We start from the raw sequence: 19315 nt of genomic DNA, 5'->3' as shown, positions 1-19315 counted from the left end.
ATGCCGCCCGTCTCCATCAAGTTCTACAGTTTGATCACTCCACCCGTCTCCATCAAGTTCTACAGTTTGACCACTCCGCCCGTCTCAATCAAGTTCCACAATTTGACTACTCCGTCCGTCTCCATCAGGTTCTACAGTTTGACCACTCCACCCGTCTCAATCAAGATCTACAATTTGACCACTCCACCCGTCTCAATCAAGTTCTACAATTTGACCACTCCGCCCGTCTCAATCAAGTTCTACAGTTTGACCACTCCGCCCGTCTCCACCAAGTTCTAAAGTTTGACCACTCCTCCCATCTCCATCAAGTTCTACAGTTTAACAACTTCGCCCGTCTCCATCAAATTCTACAGATTGACCACTCCGCCCGTCTCAATCAAGTTCCACAGTTTGACCACTCTTCCCGTCTCCATAAAGTTCTACAGTTTGACCACTCCGCCCGTCTCCATCAAATTCTACAGTTTGACCACTCCGCCCGTCTCCATCAAGTTCTACAGTTTGACCACTCCGCCCGTCTCAATCAAGTTCCACAGTTTGACTACTCCGCTCGTCTCCATTAAGTTCTACAGTTTGACCACTCCGCCCGTCTCCATCACGTTCCACAGTTTTACCACTCCGCCCGTCTCTATCACGTTCTACAGTTTGACCACTCCGCCCGTCTCCATCAAATTCTACAGTTTGACCACTCTGCCCGTCTCCATCAAGTTCTACAGTTTGACCACTTCGCCCGCTTCAATCAAGTTCTACAGTTTGACCACTCCGCCCGTCTCCATCAAGTTCTACAGTTTGACCACTCCACCCGTCTCCATCAAGTTCTACAATTTGACCACTCCGCCCGTCTCCATCAAGTTCTACAGTTTGACCACTCCGTCTGTCTCCATCAAGTTCCACAATTTGACCTCTCCACCAGTCTCCATCAAGTTCTACAGTTTGACCACCCCGCCCGTCTACATCTTGTTCTACAGTTTGACCACTCCGTCTGTCTCCATCAAGTTATACAATTTGACCACTCCGCCCATCTCCATCAAGTTCTACAGTTTGAACACACCACCCGTCTCCATCAAGTTCTACAGTTTAACCACTCCGCCCGTCTTCATCAAGTTCTAAACTTTGACTACTCCGTCCGTCTCCATCAAGTTCTACAGTTTGACCACTCCGCCCGTCTCCATCAAGTTCTACAGTTTAACCACTCCGTCCGTCTCCATCAAGTTCTACAGTTTGACCACTTCGCCCGTCTCCATCAAGTTCCACAATTTGACCACTCCGCCCGTCTCCATCAAGTTCCACAATTCGACCACTCCCTCCGTCTTCATCAAGATCTACAGTTTGACCACTCCGCCCGTCTCCATTAAGTTCTACAATTTGACCACTCCGCCCGTCTACATCAAGTTCTACAGTTTGACCACTCCGCCCGTCTCCATGAAGTTCTACAATTTGACCAATGAATCCGTCTCCATCAAGTTCTACAATTTGACCATTCCGTCCGTCTCCATCAAGTTCCACAATTTGACCACTCCGCCCGTCTCCATCAAGTTCTACAGTTTGACCACTCCGCCCGTCTCCATCAAATTCTACAGTTTGACCACTCCGCCCGTCTCCATCAAGTTCTACAGTTTGACCACTCCGCTCTTCTCCATCAAGTTCCACAATTTGACCAATCTCTCCGTCTCCATCAAGTTCTACAGTTTGACCACTCAGTCCGTCTCCATCAAGTTCTACAGTTTGACCACTCCGCCCGTCTCCACCAAGTTCTAAAGTTTGACCATTCCGTCCTTCTCCATCAAGTTCCACAATTTGACCACTCCGCCCGTCTCCATCAAGTTCTACAGTTTGACCACTCCGCACGTCTCCATCAAATTCTACAGTTCTACCACTCCGTCCGTATCCATCAAGTTCTACAGTTTGACCACTCAGCCCGCTTCAATCAAGTTCTACAGTTTGACCACTCCGTCCGTCTCCATCAAGTTCTACAGTTTGACCACTCCGCCCGTCTCCATCAAGTTCTACAATTTGATCACTCCTCCCGTCTACATCAAGTTCTACAGTTTGACCACTCCGCCAGTCTCATTCAAGTTCCACAATTTGATCACTCCTCCCGTCTCAATCAAATTCTACAGTTTGACCACTCCAACCGTCTCCATCAAGTTCTACAATTTGACCACTCCGCCCGTCTACATAAAGTTCTACAGTTTGACCACTCCGTCTGTCTCCATCAAGTTCTACAATTTGACCACTCCGACCGTCTCCATCAAGTTATACAGTTTGACAACTCCGCCCGTCTCCATCAAGTTCCATAATTTGACCATTCCGCCCGACTCCATCAAGTTCTACAGTTTGACCACTCCGCTCTTCTCCATCAAGTTCCACAATTTGACCAATCCCTCCGTCTCCATCAAGTTCTACAGTTTGACCACTCCGCCCGTCTCCATCAAGTTCCACAATTTGACCACTCCCTCCGTCTCCATCAAGTTCTACAGTTTGACCACTCCACCCGTCTTCATCAAGTTCTACAGTTTAACCACTCCGCACGTCTCCATCAAGTTCTACAGTTTGACCACTCCGTCAGTCTCCATCAAGTTCTACAGTTTGACCACTCCGTCCGTCTCCATCAAGTTCTACAGTTTGACCACTCCGCTCGTCTCCATCAAGTTCCACAAATTGACCACTCCGTCCGTCTCCATCAAGTTCTACAATTTGACCACTCCGCCCATCTTTATCAAGTTCTACAGTTTGACCACTTCGTCCGTCTCCATCAAGTTCCACAATTTGACCACTCCGCCCGTCTAAATCAATTTCTACAGTTTGACCATTCCGTCCGTCTCCATCAAGTTCCACAATTTGACCACTTCGCCCGTCTCTATCAAGTTCTACAGTTTGACCACTTCGCCCGTCTCCATCAAATTCTACAGTTTGACCACTCTGCCCGTCTCCATCAAGTTCTACAGTTTGACCACTTCGCCCGCTTCAATCAAGTTCTACATATTGACCACTCCACCCGTCTCCATCAAGTTCTACAGTTTGACCACTCCACCCGTCTCCATCAAGTTCTACAATTTGAAAACTCCGACCGTCTCCATCAAGTTCTACAGTTTGACCACTCCGTCTGTCTCCATCAAGTTCCACAATTTGACCTCTCCGCCAGTCTCCATCAAGTTCTACAGTTTGACCACCCCGCCCGTCTACATCTTGTTCTACAGTTTGACCACTCCGTCTGTCTCCATCAAGTTATACAATTTGACCACTCCGCCCATCTCCATCAAGTTCTACAGTTTGAACACACCACCCGTCTCCATCAAGTTCTACAGTTTAACCACTCCGCCCGTCTTCATCAAGTTCTAAACTTTGACTACTCCGTCCGTCTCCATCAAGTTCTACAGTTTGACCACTCCGCCCGTCTCCATCAAGTTCTACAGTTTGACCACTCCGCCCGTCTCAATCAAGTTCTACAGTTTAACCACTCCGTCCGTCTCCATCAAGTTCTACAGTTTGACCACTTCGCCCGTCTCCATCAAGTTCCACAATTTGACCACTCCGCCCGTCTCCATCAAGTTCCACAATTCGACCACTCCCTCCGTCTTCATCAAGATCTACAGTTTGACCACTCCGCCCGTCTCCATTAAGTTCTACAATTTGACCACTCCGCCCGTCTACATCAAGTTCTACAGTTTGACCACTCCGCTTGTCTCCATGAAGTTCTACAATTTGACCAATAATCCGTCTCCATCAAGTTCTACAATTTGACCATTCCGTCCGTCTCCATCAAGTTCCACAATTTGACCACTCCGCCCGTCTCCATCAAGTTCTACAGTTTGACCACTCCGCCCGTCTCCATCAAATTCTACAGTTTGACCACTCCGCCCGTCTCCATCAAGTTCTACAGTTTGACCACTCCGCTCTTCTCCATCAAGTTCCACAATTTGACCAATCCCTCCGTCTCCATCAAGTTCTACAGTTTGACCACTCAGTCCGTCTCCATCAAGTTCTACAGTTTGACCACTCCGCCCGTCTCCACCAAGTTCTAAAGTTTGACCATTCCGTCCTTCTCCATCAAGTTCCACAATTTGACCACTCCGCCCGTCTCCATCAAGTTCTACAGTTTGACCACTCCGCACGTCTCCATCAAATTCTACAGTTCTACCACTCCGTCCGTATCCATCAAGTTCTACAGTTTGACCACTCAGCCCGCTTCAATCAAGTTCTACAGTTTGACCACTCCGTCCGTCTCCATCAAGTTCTACAGTTTGACCACTCCGCCCGTCTCCATCAAGTTCTACAATTTGATCACTCCTCCCGTCTACATCAAGTTCTACAGTTTGACCACTCCGCCAGTCTCATTCAAGTTCCACAATTTGATCACTCCTCCCGTCTACATCAAGTTCTACAGTTTGACCACTCCGCCAGTCTCATTCAAGTTCCACAATTTGACCACTCCGCCCGTCTCCATCAAGTTCTACAGTTTGACCACTCCGCACGTCTCCATCAAATTCTACAGTTCTACCACTCCGTCCGTATCCATCAAGTTCTACAGTTTGACCACTCAGCCCGCTTCAATCAAGTTCTACAGTTTGACCACTCCGTCCGTCTCCATCAAGTTCTACAGTTTGACCACTCCGCCCGTCTCCATCAAGTTCTACAATTTGATCACTCCTCCCGTCTACATCAAGTTCTACAGTTTGACCACTCCGCCAGTCTCATTCAAGTTCCACAATTTGACCACTCCGCCAGTCTCCATCAAGTTCTACAGTTTGACAACTCCGCCCGTCTCCATCAAAATCCACAATTTGACCACTCCGCCCGTCTCCATCAAGTTCTACAGTTTGACCACTCCGCCCGTCTCCATCAAGTTCTACAGTTTGACCACTCCGCCCGTCTCAATCAAGTTCCACAATTTGACCACTCCGTCCGTCTCCATCAAGTTCTACAGTTTGACCACTCCGCCAGTCTCCATCAAGTTCCACAATTTGACCACTCCGCCAGTCTCCATCAAGTTTTACAGTTTGACAACTCCGCCCGTCTCCATCAAAATCCACAATTTGACCACTCCGCCCGTCTCCATCAAGTTCTACAGTTTGACCACTCCGCCCGTCTCCATCAAGTTCTACAGTTTTACCACTCCGCCCGTCTCCATCAAATTCTACAGTTTGACCACTCCGTCCGTATCCATCAAGTTCAACAGTTTGACCACTCCGCCCGCTTCAATCAAGTTCTACAGTTTGACCACTCTGTCCGTCTCAATCAAGTTCTACAGTTTGACCACTCCGCCCGTCTCCATCAAGTTCTACAATTTGACCACTCCTCCCGTCTACATCAAGTTCTACAGTTTGACCACTCCGTCCGTCTCCATCAAGTTCCACAATTTGACCACTCCGCCAGTCTCCATCAAGTTTTACAGTTTGACCATTCCATCCGTCCCCATCAAGTTCCACAATTTAATCACTCCGCCCGTCTCCTTCAAGTTCTTCAGTTTGACCACTCCGTCTGTCTCCATCAAGTTATACAATTTGACCACTCCGCCCATCTCCATCAAGTTCTACAGTTTGAACACACCACAGGTCTCCATCAAGTTCTACAGTTTAACCACTCCGCCCGTCTGCATCAAGTTCTAAATTTTGACCACTCCGTCCGTCTCCATCAAGTTCTACAGTTTGATCACTCCGCCCGTCTCAATCAAGTTCTACAGTTTGACCACTCCGTCCGTCTCCATCAAATTCTACAGTTTGACCACTCTAACCGTCTCCATTAAGTTCTACAATTTGACCACTCCGCCCGTCTACATAAAGTTCTACAGTTTGACCACTCCGTCTGTCTCCATCAAGTTCTACAATTTGACCAATCCGACCGTCTCCATCAAGTTATACAGTTTGACAACTCCGCCCGTCTCCATCAAGTTCCATAATTTGACCATTCCGCCCGACTCCCTCAAGTTCTACAGTTTGACCACTCCGCTCTTCTCCATCAAGTTCCACAATTTGACCAATCCCTTCGTCTCCATCAAGTTCTACAGTTTGACCACTCCGCCCGTCTCCATCAAGTTCCACAATTTGACCACTCCCTCCGTCTCCATCAAGTTCTACAGTTTGACCACTCCACACGTCTTCATCAAGTTCTACAGTTTAACCACTCCGCACGTCTCCATCAAGTTCTACAGTTTGACCACTCCGTCCGTCTCCATCAAGTTCTACAGTTTGACCACTCCGTCCGTCTCCATCAAGTTCTACAGTTTGACCACTCCGCTCGTCTCCATCAAGTTTTACAATTTGACCACTCCGTCCGTCTCCATCAAGTTCTACAGTTTGACCACTCCGTCCGTCTCCATCAAGTTCCACAATTTGACCACTCCGCCAGTCTCCATCAAGTTCTACAGTTTGACCATTCCGTCCGTCTCCATCAAGTTCCACAATTTGACCACTCCGCCAATCTCCATCAAGTTCTACAGTTTGACCACTTCGTCCGTCTCCATCAAGTTCCACAATTTGACCACTCCGCCCGTCTAAATCAATTTCTACAGTTTGACCATTCCGTCCGTCTCCATCAAGTTCCACAATTTGACCACTTCGCCCGTCTCTATCAAGTTCTACAGTTTGACCACTTCGCCCGTCTCCATCAAATTCTACAGTTTGACCACTCTGCCCGTCTTCATCAAGTTCTACAGTTTGACCACTTCGCCCGCTTCAATCAAGTTCTACAGTTTGACCACTCCGCCCGTCTCCATCAAGTTCTACAGTTTGACCACTCCACCCGTCTCCATCAAGTTCTACAATTTGACCACTCCGCCCGTCTCCATCAAGTTCTACAGTTTGACCACTCCGTCTGTCTCCATCAAGTTCCACAATTTGACCTCTCCGCCAGTCTCCATCAAGTTCTACAGTTTGACCACCCCGCCCGTCTACATCTTGTTCTACAGTTTGACCACTCCGTCTGTCTCCATCAAGTTATACAATTTGACCACTCCGCCCATCTCCATCAAGTTCTACAGTTTGAACACACCACCTGTCTCCATCAAGTTCTACAGTTTAACCACTCCGCCCGTCTTCATCAAGTTCTAAACTTTGACTACTCCGTCCGTCTCCATCAAGTTCTACAGTTTGACCACTCCGCCCGTCTCCATCAAGTTCTACAGTTTAACCACTCCGTCCGTCTCCATCAAGTTCTACAGTTTGACCACTTCGCCCGTCTCCATCAAGTTCCACAATTTGACCACTCCGCCCGTCTCCATCAAGTTCCACAATTCGACCACTCCCTCCGTCTTCATCAAGATCTACAGTTTGACCACTCCGCCCGTCTCCATTAAGTTCTACAATTTGACCACTCCGCCCGTCTACATTAAGTTCTACAGTTTGACCACTCCGCCCGTCTCCATGAAGTTCTACAATTTGACCAATGAATCCGTCTCCATCAAGTTCTACAATTTGACCATTCCGTCCGTCTCCATCAAGTTCCACAATTTGACCACTCCGCCCGTCTCCATCAAGTTCTACAGTTTGACCACTCCGCACGTCTCCATCAAATTCTACAGTTTGACCACTCCGCCCGTCTCCATCAAGTTCTACAGTTTGACCACTCCGCTCTTCTCCATCAAGTTCCACAATTTGACCAATCCCTCCGTCTCCATCAAGTTCTACAGTTTGACCACTCAGTCCGTCTCCATCAAGTTCTACAGTTTGACCACTCCGCCCGTCTCCACCAAGTTCTAAAGTTTGACCATTCCGTCCTTCTCCATCAAGTTCCATAATTTGACCATTCCGCCCGACTCCATAATGTTCTACAGTTTGACCACTCCGCTCTTCTCCATCAAGTTCCACAATTTGACCAATCCCTCCGTCTCCATCAAGTTCTACAGTTTGACCACTCCGCCCGTCTCCATCAAGTTCCACAATTTGACCACTCCCTCCGTCTCCATCAAGTTCTACAGTTTGACCACTCCACCCGTCTTCATCAAGTTCTACAGTTTAACCACTCCGCACGTCTCCATCAAGTTCTACAGTTTGACCACTCCGTCAGTCTCCATCAAGTTCTACAGTTTGACCACTCCGTCCGTCTCCATCAAGTTCTACAGTTTGACCACTCCGCTCGTCTCCATCAAGTTCCACAAATTGACCACTCCGTCCGTCTCAATCAAGTTCTACAATTTGACCACTCCGCCCGTCTTTATCAAGTTCTACAGTTTGACCACTTCGTCCGTCTCCATCAAGTTCCACAATTTGACCACTCCGCCCGTCTAAATCAATTTCTATAGTTTGACCATTCCGTCCGTCTCCATCAAGTTCCACAATTTGACCACTTCGCCCGTCTCTATCAAGTTCTACAGTTTGACCACTTCGCCCGTCTCCATCAAATTCTACAGTTTGACCACTCTGCCCGTCTCCATCAAGTTCTACAGTTTGACCACTTCGCCCGCTTCAATTAAGTTCTACATATTGACCACTCCACCCGTCTCCATCAAGTTCTACAGTTTGACAACTCCACCCGTCTCCATCAAGTTCTACAATTTGACCACTCCGCCCGTCTCCATCAAGTTCTACAGTTTGACCACTCCGTCTGTCTCCATCAAGTTCCACAATTTGACCTCTCCGCCAGTCTCCATCAAGTTCTACAGTTTGACCACCCCGCCCGTCTACATCTTGTTCTACAGTTTGACCACTCCGTTCTTCTCCATCAAGTTATACAATTTGACCACTCCGCCCATCTCCATCAAGTTCTACAGTTTGAACACACCACCCGTCTCCATCAAGTTCTACAGTTTAACCACTCCGCCCGTCTTCATCAAGTTCTAAACTTTGACTACTCCGTCCGTCTCCATCAAGTTCTACAGTTTGACCACTCCGCCCGTCTCCATCAAGTTCTACAGTTTGACCGCTCCACCCGTCTCCATTAAGTTCTATAGTTGGACCACTCCGCCCGCCTCAATCAAGTTCTACAGTTTGACCACAACGTCCCTTCTCCATAAAGTTCTACAGTTTGACCACTCCGTCCGTCTCCATCAAGTTCCACAATTTGACCACTCCGCCCGTCTCCATCAAGTTCTACAGTTTGACCACTCCGCCAGTCTCCATCTAGTTCCACAATTTGACCACCCCCTCCGTCTCCATCAAGTTCTACAGTTTGACAACTCCGCCCGTCTCCATCAAGTTCTTCAGTTTGACCACTCCGTCCGTCTCCATCAAGTTCCACAATTTGACCACTCCTTCCGTCTTCATCAAGTTCTACAGTTTGACTACTCCGTCCGTCTCCATCAAGTTTTACAATTTGACCACTCTGCCCGTCTCCATCATGTTCTACAGTTTGACCACTCCGCCCGTCTCTATCAAGTTCTACAGTTTGACCACTCCACCCGTCTCCATCAAGTTCTACAGTTTTACCACTCCGCCCGTCTCCATCAAGTTCCACAATTTGACCACTTAGCCAGTTTCCATCAAGTTCTACAGTTTGACCACTCAGCCAGTCTCCATCAAGTTCTAGAATTTGACCACTCCTCCCGTCTCCATCAAGTTCTACAGTTTGACCACTCCGCCCGTCTTCATCAAGTTCTTTAGTTTGACCACTCCGTCCGTCTCTATCAAGTTCCACAATTTGATCACTTTGTCCGTCTCCATCAAGTTCTACAGTTTGACCACTCCGCCCATCTCCATCAAGTTCTACAAATTGACCACTCCGTCCGTCTCCATCAAGTTCCACAATTTGACCACTCTGCCCGTCTCTATCAAGTTCTACAGTTTGACCACTCCACACGTCTCCATCACGTTTTACAGTTTGACCACTCCGTCCGTCTCCATCAAGTTCTACAGTTTGACCACTCCGCCCGCCTCAATCAAGTTCTACAGTTTGACCACTCCGTCCGTCTTTATCAAGTTCTACAGTTTGACCAAACCGCCCGTCTCCATCAAGTTCTACAGTTTGACAACTCCACCCGTCTCAATCAAGTTCCACAGTTTGACCACTCCACCCGTCTCCATCAAGTTCTACAGTTCAACCACTCCGTCCGTCTCCGTCAAGTTTTACAATTTGACCACTTTGCCCGTCTCCATCAAGTTCTACAGTTTGACCACTCCGCCCGTCTCTATCAAGTTCTACAGTTTGACCACTCCACCCGTCTCCATTACGTTTTACAGTTTGACCACTCCGTCCGTCTCCATCAAGTTCTACAGTTTGACCGCTCCACCCGTCTCCATCAAGTTCTATAGTTTGACCACTCCGCCCGCCTCAATCAAGTTCTACAGTTTGACCACAACGTCCCTTCTCCATCAAGTTCTACAGTTTGACCACTCCGTCCGTCTCCATCAAGTTCTACATTTTGACGACTCTACCCGTCTCCATCAAGTTCCACAATTTGACCACTCCGCCCGTCTGAAGCAAGTTCTACAGTTTGACCACTCCGCCCGTCTCTATCAAGTTCTACAGTTTAACCACTCCACCCGTCTCCATCAAGTTCTACAGTTTTACCACTCCGTCCGTCTCCATCAAGTTCCACAATTTGACCACTCCGCCCGTCTCCATCAAGTTCTACAGTTTGACAACTCCGCCCGTCTCCATCATGTTCTACAGTTTGACCACTCCGCCCGTCTTCATCAAGTTCTTTAGTTTGACCACTCCGTCCGTCTCTATCAAGTTCCACAATTTGATCACTTTGTCCGTCTCCATCAAGTTCTACAGTTTGACCACTCCGCCCATCTCCATCAAGTTCTACAAATTGACCACTCCGTCCGTCTCCATTAAGTTCCACAATTTGACCACTCTGCCCGTCTCTATCAAGTTCTACAGTTTGACCACTCCACCCGTCTCCATCACGTTTTACAGTTTGACCACTCCGTCCGTCTCCATCAAGTTCTACAGTTTGACCACTCCGCCCGCCTCAATCAAGTTCTACAGTTTGACCACAACGTCCCTTCTCCATAAAGTTCTACAGTTTGACCACACCGTCCGTCTCCATCAAGTTCTACATTTTGACCACTCTACCCGTCTCCATAAGTTCCACAATTTGACCACTCCGCCCGTCTGAAGCAAGTTCTACAGTTTTACCACTCCGTCCGTCTCAATCAAGTTCCACAATTTGATCACTTTGTCCGTCTCCATCAAGTTCTACAGTTTGACCACTCCGCCCATCTCCATCATGTTCTACAAATTGACCACTCCGTCCGTCTCCATCAAGTTCCACAATTTGACCACTCCGTCCGTCTCCATCAAGTTCTACAGTTTGACCACTCCGTCCGTCTCCATCAAGTTCTACAGTTTGACCACTCCGCCCGTCTCCATCAAGTTCCACAATTTGTCCACTCCGTCCGTCTCCATCAAGTTCTACAGTTTGACCACTCCGTCCGTCTCCATCAAGTTCCACAATTTGACCACTCTGCCCGTCTCCATCAAGTTCTACAGTTTGACCACTCCGTCTGCCTCAATCAAGATCTACAGTTTGACCACTTTGTCCGTCTCCATCTGGGGTATGATATTTTAATATTTTTTAAATGTTTCAATAAGTTGCGATGAGAATGACTTAGTATGTTTGTTCTTACAACTATACATATTAATTTATTGCATAACTTTCAAATTTTTTTAGCAAAAACTGAATTTGAATTTTAAAACTTTTTTTTTCAGCATTTATTTAAGCCCTTTTTGACACTTCAAATCAGTAGTAACAAATTACAAATAATGTATAAATTGCTAACAACCCCCATATGTCATCCAGTGATATTTAGTTAGGAGTTATTACTCTCATTAAGTAATACTTAATCATGCATTATATACGATTTGGAGTTTGGCCTTGGAGCTAAATAAAAAAATTATTTTACGCTTTACTAAGATGCATTGAAAGAGGTTTTAAACAAGGCAAAAGACAGGAAGGAATGGAGAAAGACGGTCGACATGTCTTGCTTGGTTCCCCAACGGTCCAACAGACTAAGTAAAGGTCAAAGGTAAGATGCTAAATATATTTCTATTTCATACACACATTTCTTTCAATACCTTCTATAAAAATAAAAATACTGTTAACAAAAGTCTGATTAGTATTAACTAGGAAATTTAATATGGTAAGATATTATTGAAATAATTTTAAAAAAATAAAATGAATATCACTAGTGTAGAAATCAATACATTGTGTATAAATATGATTTTTATACAAAAATTTAAATTAAATTGTATTAATTAATGCAGAATAAGAACAGCTCTTTAACTTTTATATAAAAAAAGAAGAAACATAGACAATCATTTATAACAGTGACGCTCAACTGAATACGACCTGCGGGCCATTTTGACTTTCGAAACGCGTGTCGCGGGCCACATCAACAAAAAGGTACGAAAAATGAAACCGAAATTCACCTGACACTATTTGAAACTATTGGATCTAGTACTTACATTAATTAATGGGATAGTTAAAGTCTATCATTTTTTACGCGTCTTTAATGTTAAAATGGTTTGATTTTTCTACTTAAAATGTGAGCAACATTGTAGCTAACTTTACCACCAACTTATTTTCTTGTCTCTTTTCGGCTAATATTCTCATCGGTCCTCCAATCTCTAGCCGTAGTTTAACCAATTTTTTAGACGCGGCTCAAACCAAGAAGGCCTTCATATTTGTTTTATAATGTCGCTGTATATGGTTTTTTTTTGTTTGAAACAGCCAGACTTTCTTTACAAAACAAATATGTTGGCTTATTATCATGTTCCACAAAAAAGATCCATTCACTTTAACTGGTAGATTCTACATTCAGAGTTCCATTTCATAGACTCGTAATGGCACACTCTTTAAAGGTCATGGTATCAATCCATCACAGAAAAAGTGAGGGCCCAAACGAAGGTAAAGATACATTTACAACTCCTTTTAAGGGGGGAGGATTTTCTACTTTTTGTGCCGACGTTTCGGCGGGCCGGATGGAACTACATCGAGGGCCGAATCTGGCCCGCGGGCCGTACTTTGGGCATCACTGATTTATAATATTGTTGTAATCCTACTCTCGACGTAATAAGGTTAACTGTGTGTAATCAGCTGACATATGTGACACAGGCCAGTAATACAGTCTAGCGTGCTATATCGAAGGGCAAGGGACAGTACTGATCATAAGCCTGCGTCAACCAGAGACACAGTGTGTGTAAGGCAGTGCAGTTCAAGACAGGACTGCGAGTAGACCGGGACTGTTAGTCTGCCCTAAAGACTCCTGGTGGAGTCCTGAAGTGAATGCACGAGTCCAGGAAGAGATAGAGACAGTAGAGTTGATTAGTTTAGTACGGTGATGTACAGTATAGCATTTTTAGGGTTGATGAATTGCCTATTGTGTCATATTGGCTGTTTTAATTGACCATTATTAAAGCACCAGATTATTTGGAGCCTTGCAATCAAGTTCCTGATGTGTTAATGTGCTGTTGCGTGTTTAGCAGTGTTTACAGAACGCCTGATTAGGAGAGATCGTAACAATATATATGATATAGTTTACATTTAGACTTTTTTTATTTGCATTTAGGTTGCTATAACGTTGATTCTTATATAAGCAAATTAACTCAAAAATTATTTTTATTAACAAAACTAATGATTCTTAGTTTTCAAAGAAAAAATGCAATATCATTTTACATATTTTAAATAGAATGGGCTATTAATCAGAGAACTATGTATTTACCCAAATTTATGAAATAAAAACATTTCCTGTTAGTTTCCATTTTATTTTTATTTTTATTTATACGAAAATTATTTTCATGCATATTTTATTTTAAAAATCAAACGATTCGTTTCAAGAGAATCTAATAGCCGTTTATTGTCTTTTTAAGTTTTTGCGAGCTTATCAGGACGAACAGACAGACGGACAGACCACACAAAACTAAAAGCGGCTTTTACCCTATCGGATAAATTGGATAGAAATTTATGTATTTATTTAATTATTTATTTATTCATTTTAGTGCACGTGAGTCTTTGCTTAATTATAAAAAATGGTAGAGGTGTATTTATTAAATTACAAATTGAGAAAAATATTTGTTACAATAGGCTCTGTAAACAGGTTCTAGTTGTCTGCTAATGTATTCCATACATTCAACCGTAGGATTCGTCTTCTTAGTCACTTAAGAAGTTGGAAAAGGTTGTCTCTCGAAACGTAAAATAGCACAGAGAGAAACTTTAATGAAGCATTTTTTTTATGTGGAGTAAAAAATGTACCAATTTTTTTTTTTTTGAGAATTACTAGGTTATTCGCTAAAGAGAGAGAGAGAGAGAGAGAGACAAGAGAGAGAGAGAGAAACACTCACAGATAGTTCATGTAAAAAAATAGGTTTGGAAAATCTTACTTGTTATAATAAAAAAAAAAAGATTAATTTTTTCAAGTGCAAGATAAGTAAAAAAATGTAGTTTAAATGTAAGAATTAGTGATTAGTCAATTAGTCAGAAAATCTTCAAAGAGCTCTTTAATGTTTACAGATACAGATTTAAAATCTCGTCAGACAGTTATTTTACTTTTTTTCTTAAAAAATGTAGCAATACATTTGCTCTCACTTTTGACATCCTCAATCACTACTGCTACTTTATCGTCATATGCGTATGTATGCTTTAGAGCTGTTCCATCTTGAGACAATAATAGCGTTACTCTCGTCTGACCTTGCGTCACATGCTCGTTGGCTAACCTTAGGTAAGTTTCTGCGTTGACTTTATCAGGGGGACAAATTCTGACCCCATGTTTATCAAAATGATTCGCAAACGTCATGGCGCTAGAAAAATCTAAGCTTTCTTTTTTCATTAAATCGGAACATGTTTTTACTAAAGTCATAAATTTTGTATTGTAAGACTCTCTAAAAGCTTTCTCTGACATGACTCTATCTATAAAAGCTTTCTCTTCTGATTTCTTATTTTGAGTATCATTTGCACGTTTAGTGCAATTACTCAGATCTCTAAATATGTATTCCAAACATGCACAAAAATCAGAGACGTTATGAATGGGTAAATCTAAAAATTTTAAAATAACTTTTAAGTAATTTTTCAGCTTTCCGTTATTCCGAAAGAGCCCTGATAAACGTTTTATTTCATAAGGTTTAATATTGTAAAAAATTGTTCTATTATTTTGAATACACAAAGTCCTTAAATTCTCTTCGAACAATTTTGATAGCTCATTTTCTTGTTGGACGATTTCTCTGTCTAGCTGAAGCTCATGATCCTTTAATATTTTCACAAACTTTTTGCTATCGGGACTGAGCTTTTTTGAAAGAACCAATTCGCCTTTCTTAAACTGTTCAGTTTTTTTTAGAATTTCTAATTTCTCATCTTTGTTTAGAGCATTTAAAGCCAAAGGATGAATCTTTAATTCACCATTTATATCAAATAAATTGATAATTTGGCTACAAGAAATAATAGCTCCTTGTTGTATGCTTTCAGGTATAAATTGAAAAATACTTAATATATTTACATACTGCTTTTGGTTGTATTTTTGTAAACATTCTCGTATATCTGACATATTGAATTGTAGTTATAACATTAAGATACAAATAACAAGTGGTATTAAATAGTTTTGAAAAAGTTTAAATAGTTTTTACATCACTCATTTTTTTTTATCTCTGTCTGTCTTGTGTATTTAAAACTAGAACTTGTATTTCGTAAATTATTAAGTTTTCCATTTTTAATGTTCAGCAAAAAAACTTAATAGAAGGACAGACATTATCTAAGGAGGAAAGTTTTTCGTTCAATAAACAATTCTTGCTTTCCTCACGGGTTTCGATTATATTTGTACGAGAGGAATCGATTATCTCTGTCACAGGTTCTTCATCAATGTTTTCATCAATCCACCAAATATGATTCTTTGGTATGTTATCCGGCCTATAAAGGCTTTCAACTGAATAACCTTCAATGTCCAGTCCAACAGTTATATCCTCTTTCCAAAAATCGATTGCATTGTCAAGAGTCTTTAAAGCATCACTTTCTTCAATTTTTACACCTAATATGTTTTTGGAAGAATCGAGAGATCCAGGTATTTGAAAATCTTTGAAGTCATCCAAAACAAACTGTATAGCTGAACGATATTGTAAAGCTCGAGGGCCTTCACTTGGTTCAAAATAATGGCCAAAGTGCAGAAGTACTGAAAGTATTTTGTCTATATTTTGGACTAAATAAGAACCTATCTTTTCTTTTTCTTCCTTTGTAAACACGATTTGCTTTTCACCGACAAAGAAAAATAAGTCCAAAATTCGTTCAAACAAATCAGAGCATTCTTGTGCTTCGATATCAGACTTATTGAATTTTTCTAGATCGCGGATAAGACCTTGAAAGCTTTTCTCTTTTTCAGTTGTCATTACCAGACTATTCCATTTAAAACTGTCAAAAAAAAAAAGAAATTAGAAATAAATACATTAACTTTATTAAAAAAAACAACATTACATGTCATTACAGTTAGGAATACATAACAAAATATGGCCTAAAAAACTCAAAAAGACACATCAATGTAAATAAATTAAACTACGCGTTTTCACAATTTACTGCCTTAGACTGATCCTTTAATGAAGTGAAAAGAAAGGATTGTTTTTTCACGGAGTATCAGAGAGAGACAGAGAGAGAGAGAGAGAAACAGAGAGAGAGAAAGAAACAGAGAGAGAAAAAGAGAGATTAAGAGAAAGAAACAGAGAGAGAGAGAAATAGAGAGACAGAGAGAGCGTGAGACAGAAATATGGACTGAGAGAGAATGAGAGAGATAGTTAGTGAAACAGAAAGAGAGAGTCAGATAGTGAAAGACTGAGACAGACAGAGAGAGATAGAGAAGGAAAGAGACATAGGAAGAAAGAAACAGAGAAGGAGAGGGAGACAGACAGAGAAAAAGAAAGAAAGAAAGAAAAAAGAGAGAGAAAGAGACAAAGAGAGAGATGAGAAAGAGAGAGTCAGTAAAAGAGAAAGAGAGAGTCAGAGAGAGAGAAAGACAGTGCCAGGGAGAGGAAGAGAGAGAGAGAGAGACTAAGAGAGACTAAGAGAGACTGATAGAGAGATACAGTGAAAGAGAAAGTCAGAGAGTTAATTTTCTCACGTGGGAATCACAAGTGGAATCACTACCCACTGCCAGAAGTCATATCACTGATGAACAGAGGACGAAGGATACCAATGCCGGAGGAACTTTGAGAGCAGGGACGTTCTTTATCTAGACAGGAGTATTGGAGATTACGTTTACCATCGTAAACCCTTGGGTCGGGAATGACTCTAGCGTAGACCCGAGACTGGCAACGAAATAATCGCCGATGCGAAAGGAGATACGTGTTTTCTTTTACGTAAGAATAAATATGAAAATTCCCCCTGGCCACCACTTGAGGGTGTGACAAGTCAAAAGCTTGCTGTCAGAGTCACTCAATTTTATCACAACATTAATTATTATTATTTATTTTATTTTAATCATTTCTCATTTTTAGTCCCGATTTCCCTACCAACCCCCGCCCTTTTCCTCTTCACGCTAGACTTAGTCCACCACCTTGGCGATAGCTAGGCCACGACTTCTAGTTTATCTCCCCTTGATCAGGGGAAAGATCAAACAAACAGTCACTTACTTTGGTCGTAGGCGCCAGATGACCGACTTTCACGGCGAAACCACCTTTGATGTAACACGCTTCATTATTTGTTTTACCCCACCCACGTCTCTCTTTGATCAAGGAGATTATTCGTGTCACCACGCCTCTTGACCCTTCCAAGGTGCAACTTTCATCTGGCTTTACCCACGTGAGAGATAATCTTTAGCCTATCGCATTTCCTGTTTCCGCCTATCTCTTCCGACCTTTATAAGGTAGAATAAGGCGGGACCTACACTCTCTCACTTCTCTCTCGCTGGCAATCGAGTCTGGACTATTTCATACATTCTTACTCTTAGGGGAATACCTGGTGGTAAGCCGAACCTAATCACAGTTCCACTTAATTACTTTGTGCATATTTCTCACTGGATAACATCATGTGTATTTTATTATTTCATTTATATTTAAATAGTGCATTGTGTATTTCGTACTGTCGTAAGTAGAAAACATAAACATGGCATAAGTATATATTTATGTATTGGATTAATCTATTAATGCTACGTTGCTCAATTGATCGTTGATGAAACCATGTATAAATGTCTTTATCTTATTTTATTTCCTCTTTCTCAGCTAACTGCCTTGATATTATCTCTGCACGCCAATACTGCGATTAGAAAAGAGATATGAATTATCTTCCCTGTAGTCATTCTACTTTGACGAGAGTTACGCCCCTTGAACGGACGCTCTCCCCATTCAAGTTCGCTCCTTTGTTTATGGCCGACGGCCATGTGTAAACAATAGCGTCATAGTCGCTGACCAACGTCCCGCTGCAGAACCTCAAGCCAGGACATAGCCAGCTGCGACCCAAGCATGACAACTAGCTAAGTCAGAAGACAAAGTGACATACTTTCTTATTAAGTGCAAGAGTGATGATTAAATATAATATGTAAATATTTATGTAAATAAATATTCTTCAATTTTAACTTTTCTATCTTTCTTTCATTGCTTGTCTCGTTGTGTGGCTGCTCCCGATTTATATACTTATGGGTCAGTGTGTGATATCTTCAAAAAAAATCATGCCCTAGACATTAAACAAGCCAAACACACGTCAAACGCGAAAACTTGTCACAGAGGGGCACCCAAATGAGCGTCCGAAATTTGTTTTTAAATAAATTAAATATTACGTTACTGCCACGTAATTTTGCTTTTAACGTTGTTATATAATCTAGTGACCCTGTTGTATGTATTCAACAGAAGTTAATAACACTTTCCATGCAAGTTTATTTTCAATTTCAAGGAGTAACGCTGGCAAGTGCCGTGTTACTCTCAGGAATTATATAAGGTAGTTTATTTCATCATCCTTATAATTTAAGATGAAACCTGATAAGTGCACTGAAAACAAAAGGAGACCATAAACGTGTCGAAGAAAAGTTTCACTATTCAGATGATTCATATAAAGATACAGCTGTCGAAGAAGTGAAAATGTCTCTTGATGAGAGAAGTAGTGCTGAAGAGACTCCAGGGGAATACCTTTTACCACAGTCAGAGAAAACATCTCAAGTAAGTGATACAGATGATGAGTCAAGTGATGGTCTTCCAAATCACTTTCTTCAGAAATGGAAGAAGCTGTAATTAAGTACAAAGACTTCGGATATTTCCAGCCTGGAATTTTGTCATAGGAACTGAGAGAAAAATTCTGTTAAAGGGTAGCTTATTTTTCCTCAACAAAGATGAACGGTATTTGTTTCCAGAAGAGTTTATCCAAAATAAATCCCAAAGTTTGACATCATGGTTCACTAGAAAGCTTCCAACAGGAGAATGTTTTTCATAGGTTCTTTTTTTCTGTGCTATCAGAAAAGTCATCTAGCGCATTGAG

At 42.5% G+C, this 19315-nt stretch overlaps 2 protein-coding genes across 2 annotated transcripts; both read left to right on the top strand.

The window, feature by feature from the left end:
* On the top strand, positions 1 to 7046 carry LOC106059994 (uncharacterized). Its single transcript, XM_056028716.1, has 8 exons — positions 1 to 244; positions 911 to 1100; positions 1182 to 1576; positions 2063 to 2548; positions 3143 to 3332; positions 5141 to 5552; positions 5637 to 6147; positions 6850 to 7046. Exons 1-8 carry the CDS (start codon positions 1 to 3, stop codon positions 7044 to 7046), a joined length of 2625 nt encoding a protein of 874 aa, XP_055884691.1.
* Positions 7047 to 7757: 711 nt separating this feature from the next.
* On the top strand, positions 7758 to 19071 carry LOC129926213 (uncharacterized). The gene is made up of 4 exons (XM_056028714.1): positions 7758 to 7983; positions 8578 to 8767; positions 10351 to 10793; positions 18905 to 19071. Exons 1-4 carry the CDS (start codon positions 7758 to 7760, stop codon positions 19069 to 19071), a joined length of 1026 nt encoding a protein of 341 aa, XP_055884689.1.
* Positions 19072 to 19315: the final 244 nt, after the last annotated feature.

Source organism: Biomphalaria glabrata, chromosome 5 (assembly GCF_947242115.1).
Source record: "Biomphalaria glabrata chromosome 5, xgBioGlab47.1, whole genome shotgun sequence".
In the NCBI taxonomy this organism is placed as follows: Eukaryota; Metazoa; Mollusca; class Gastropoda; family Planorbidae; genus Biomphalaria; species Biomphalaria glabrata.
This window is presented reverse-complemented; position numbering and strand designations above follow the sequence as displayed.

Coding starts and splice junctions, on each gene's coding strand:
- LOC106059994 (XM_056028716.1), top strand. CDS start 1: ATGCCGCCCGTCTCCATCAAGTTCTACAGTTTGATCACTCCACCCGTC. Junction 245..910: donor CGTCTCAATCAAGTTCTACA/GTTTGACCACTC, acceptor CCTCTCCACCAG/TCTCCATCAAGTTCTACAGT. Junction 1,577..2,062: donor CGTCTCCATCAAATTCTACA/GTTTGACCACTC, acceptor CCACTCCGCCAG/TCTCATTCAAGTTCCACAAT.
- LOC129926213 (XM_056028714.1), top strand. CDS start 7,758: ATGTTCTACAGTTTGACCACTCCGCTCTTCTCCATCAAGTTCCACAAT. Junction 7,984..8,577: donor CGTCTCCATCAAGTTCTACA/GTTTGACCACTC, acceptor CCTCTCCGCCAG/TCTCCATCAAGTTCTACAGT. Junction 10,794..18,904: donor CGTCTCCATCACGTTTTACA/GTTTGACCACTC, acceptor ATAAAGATACAG/CTGTCGAAGAAGTGAAAATG.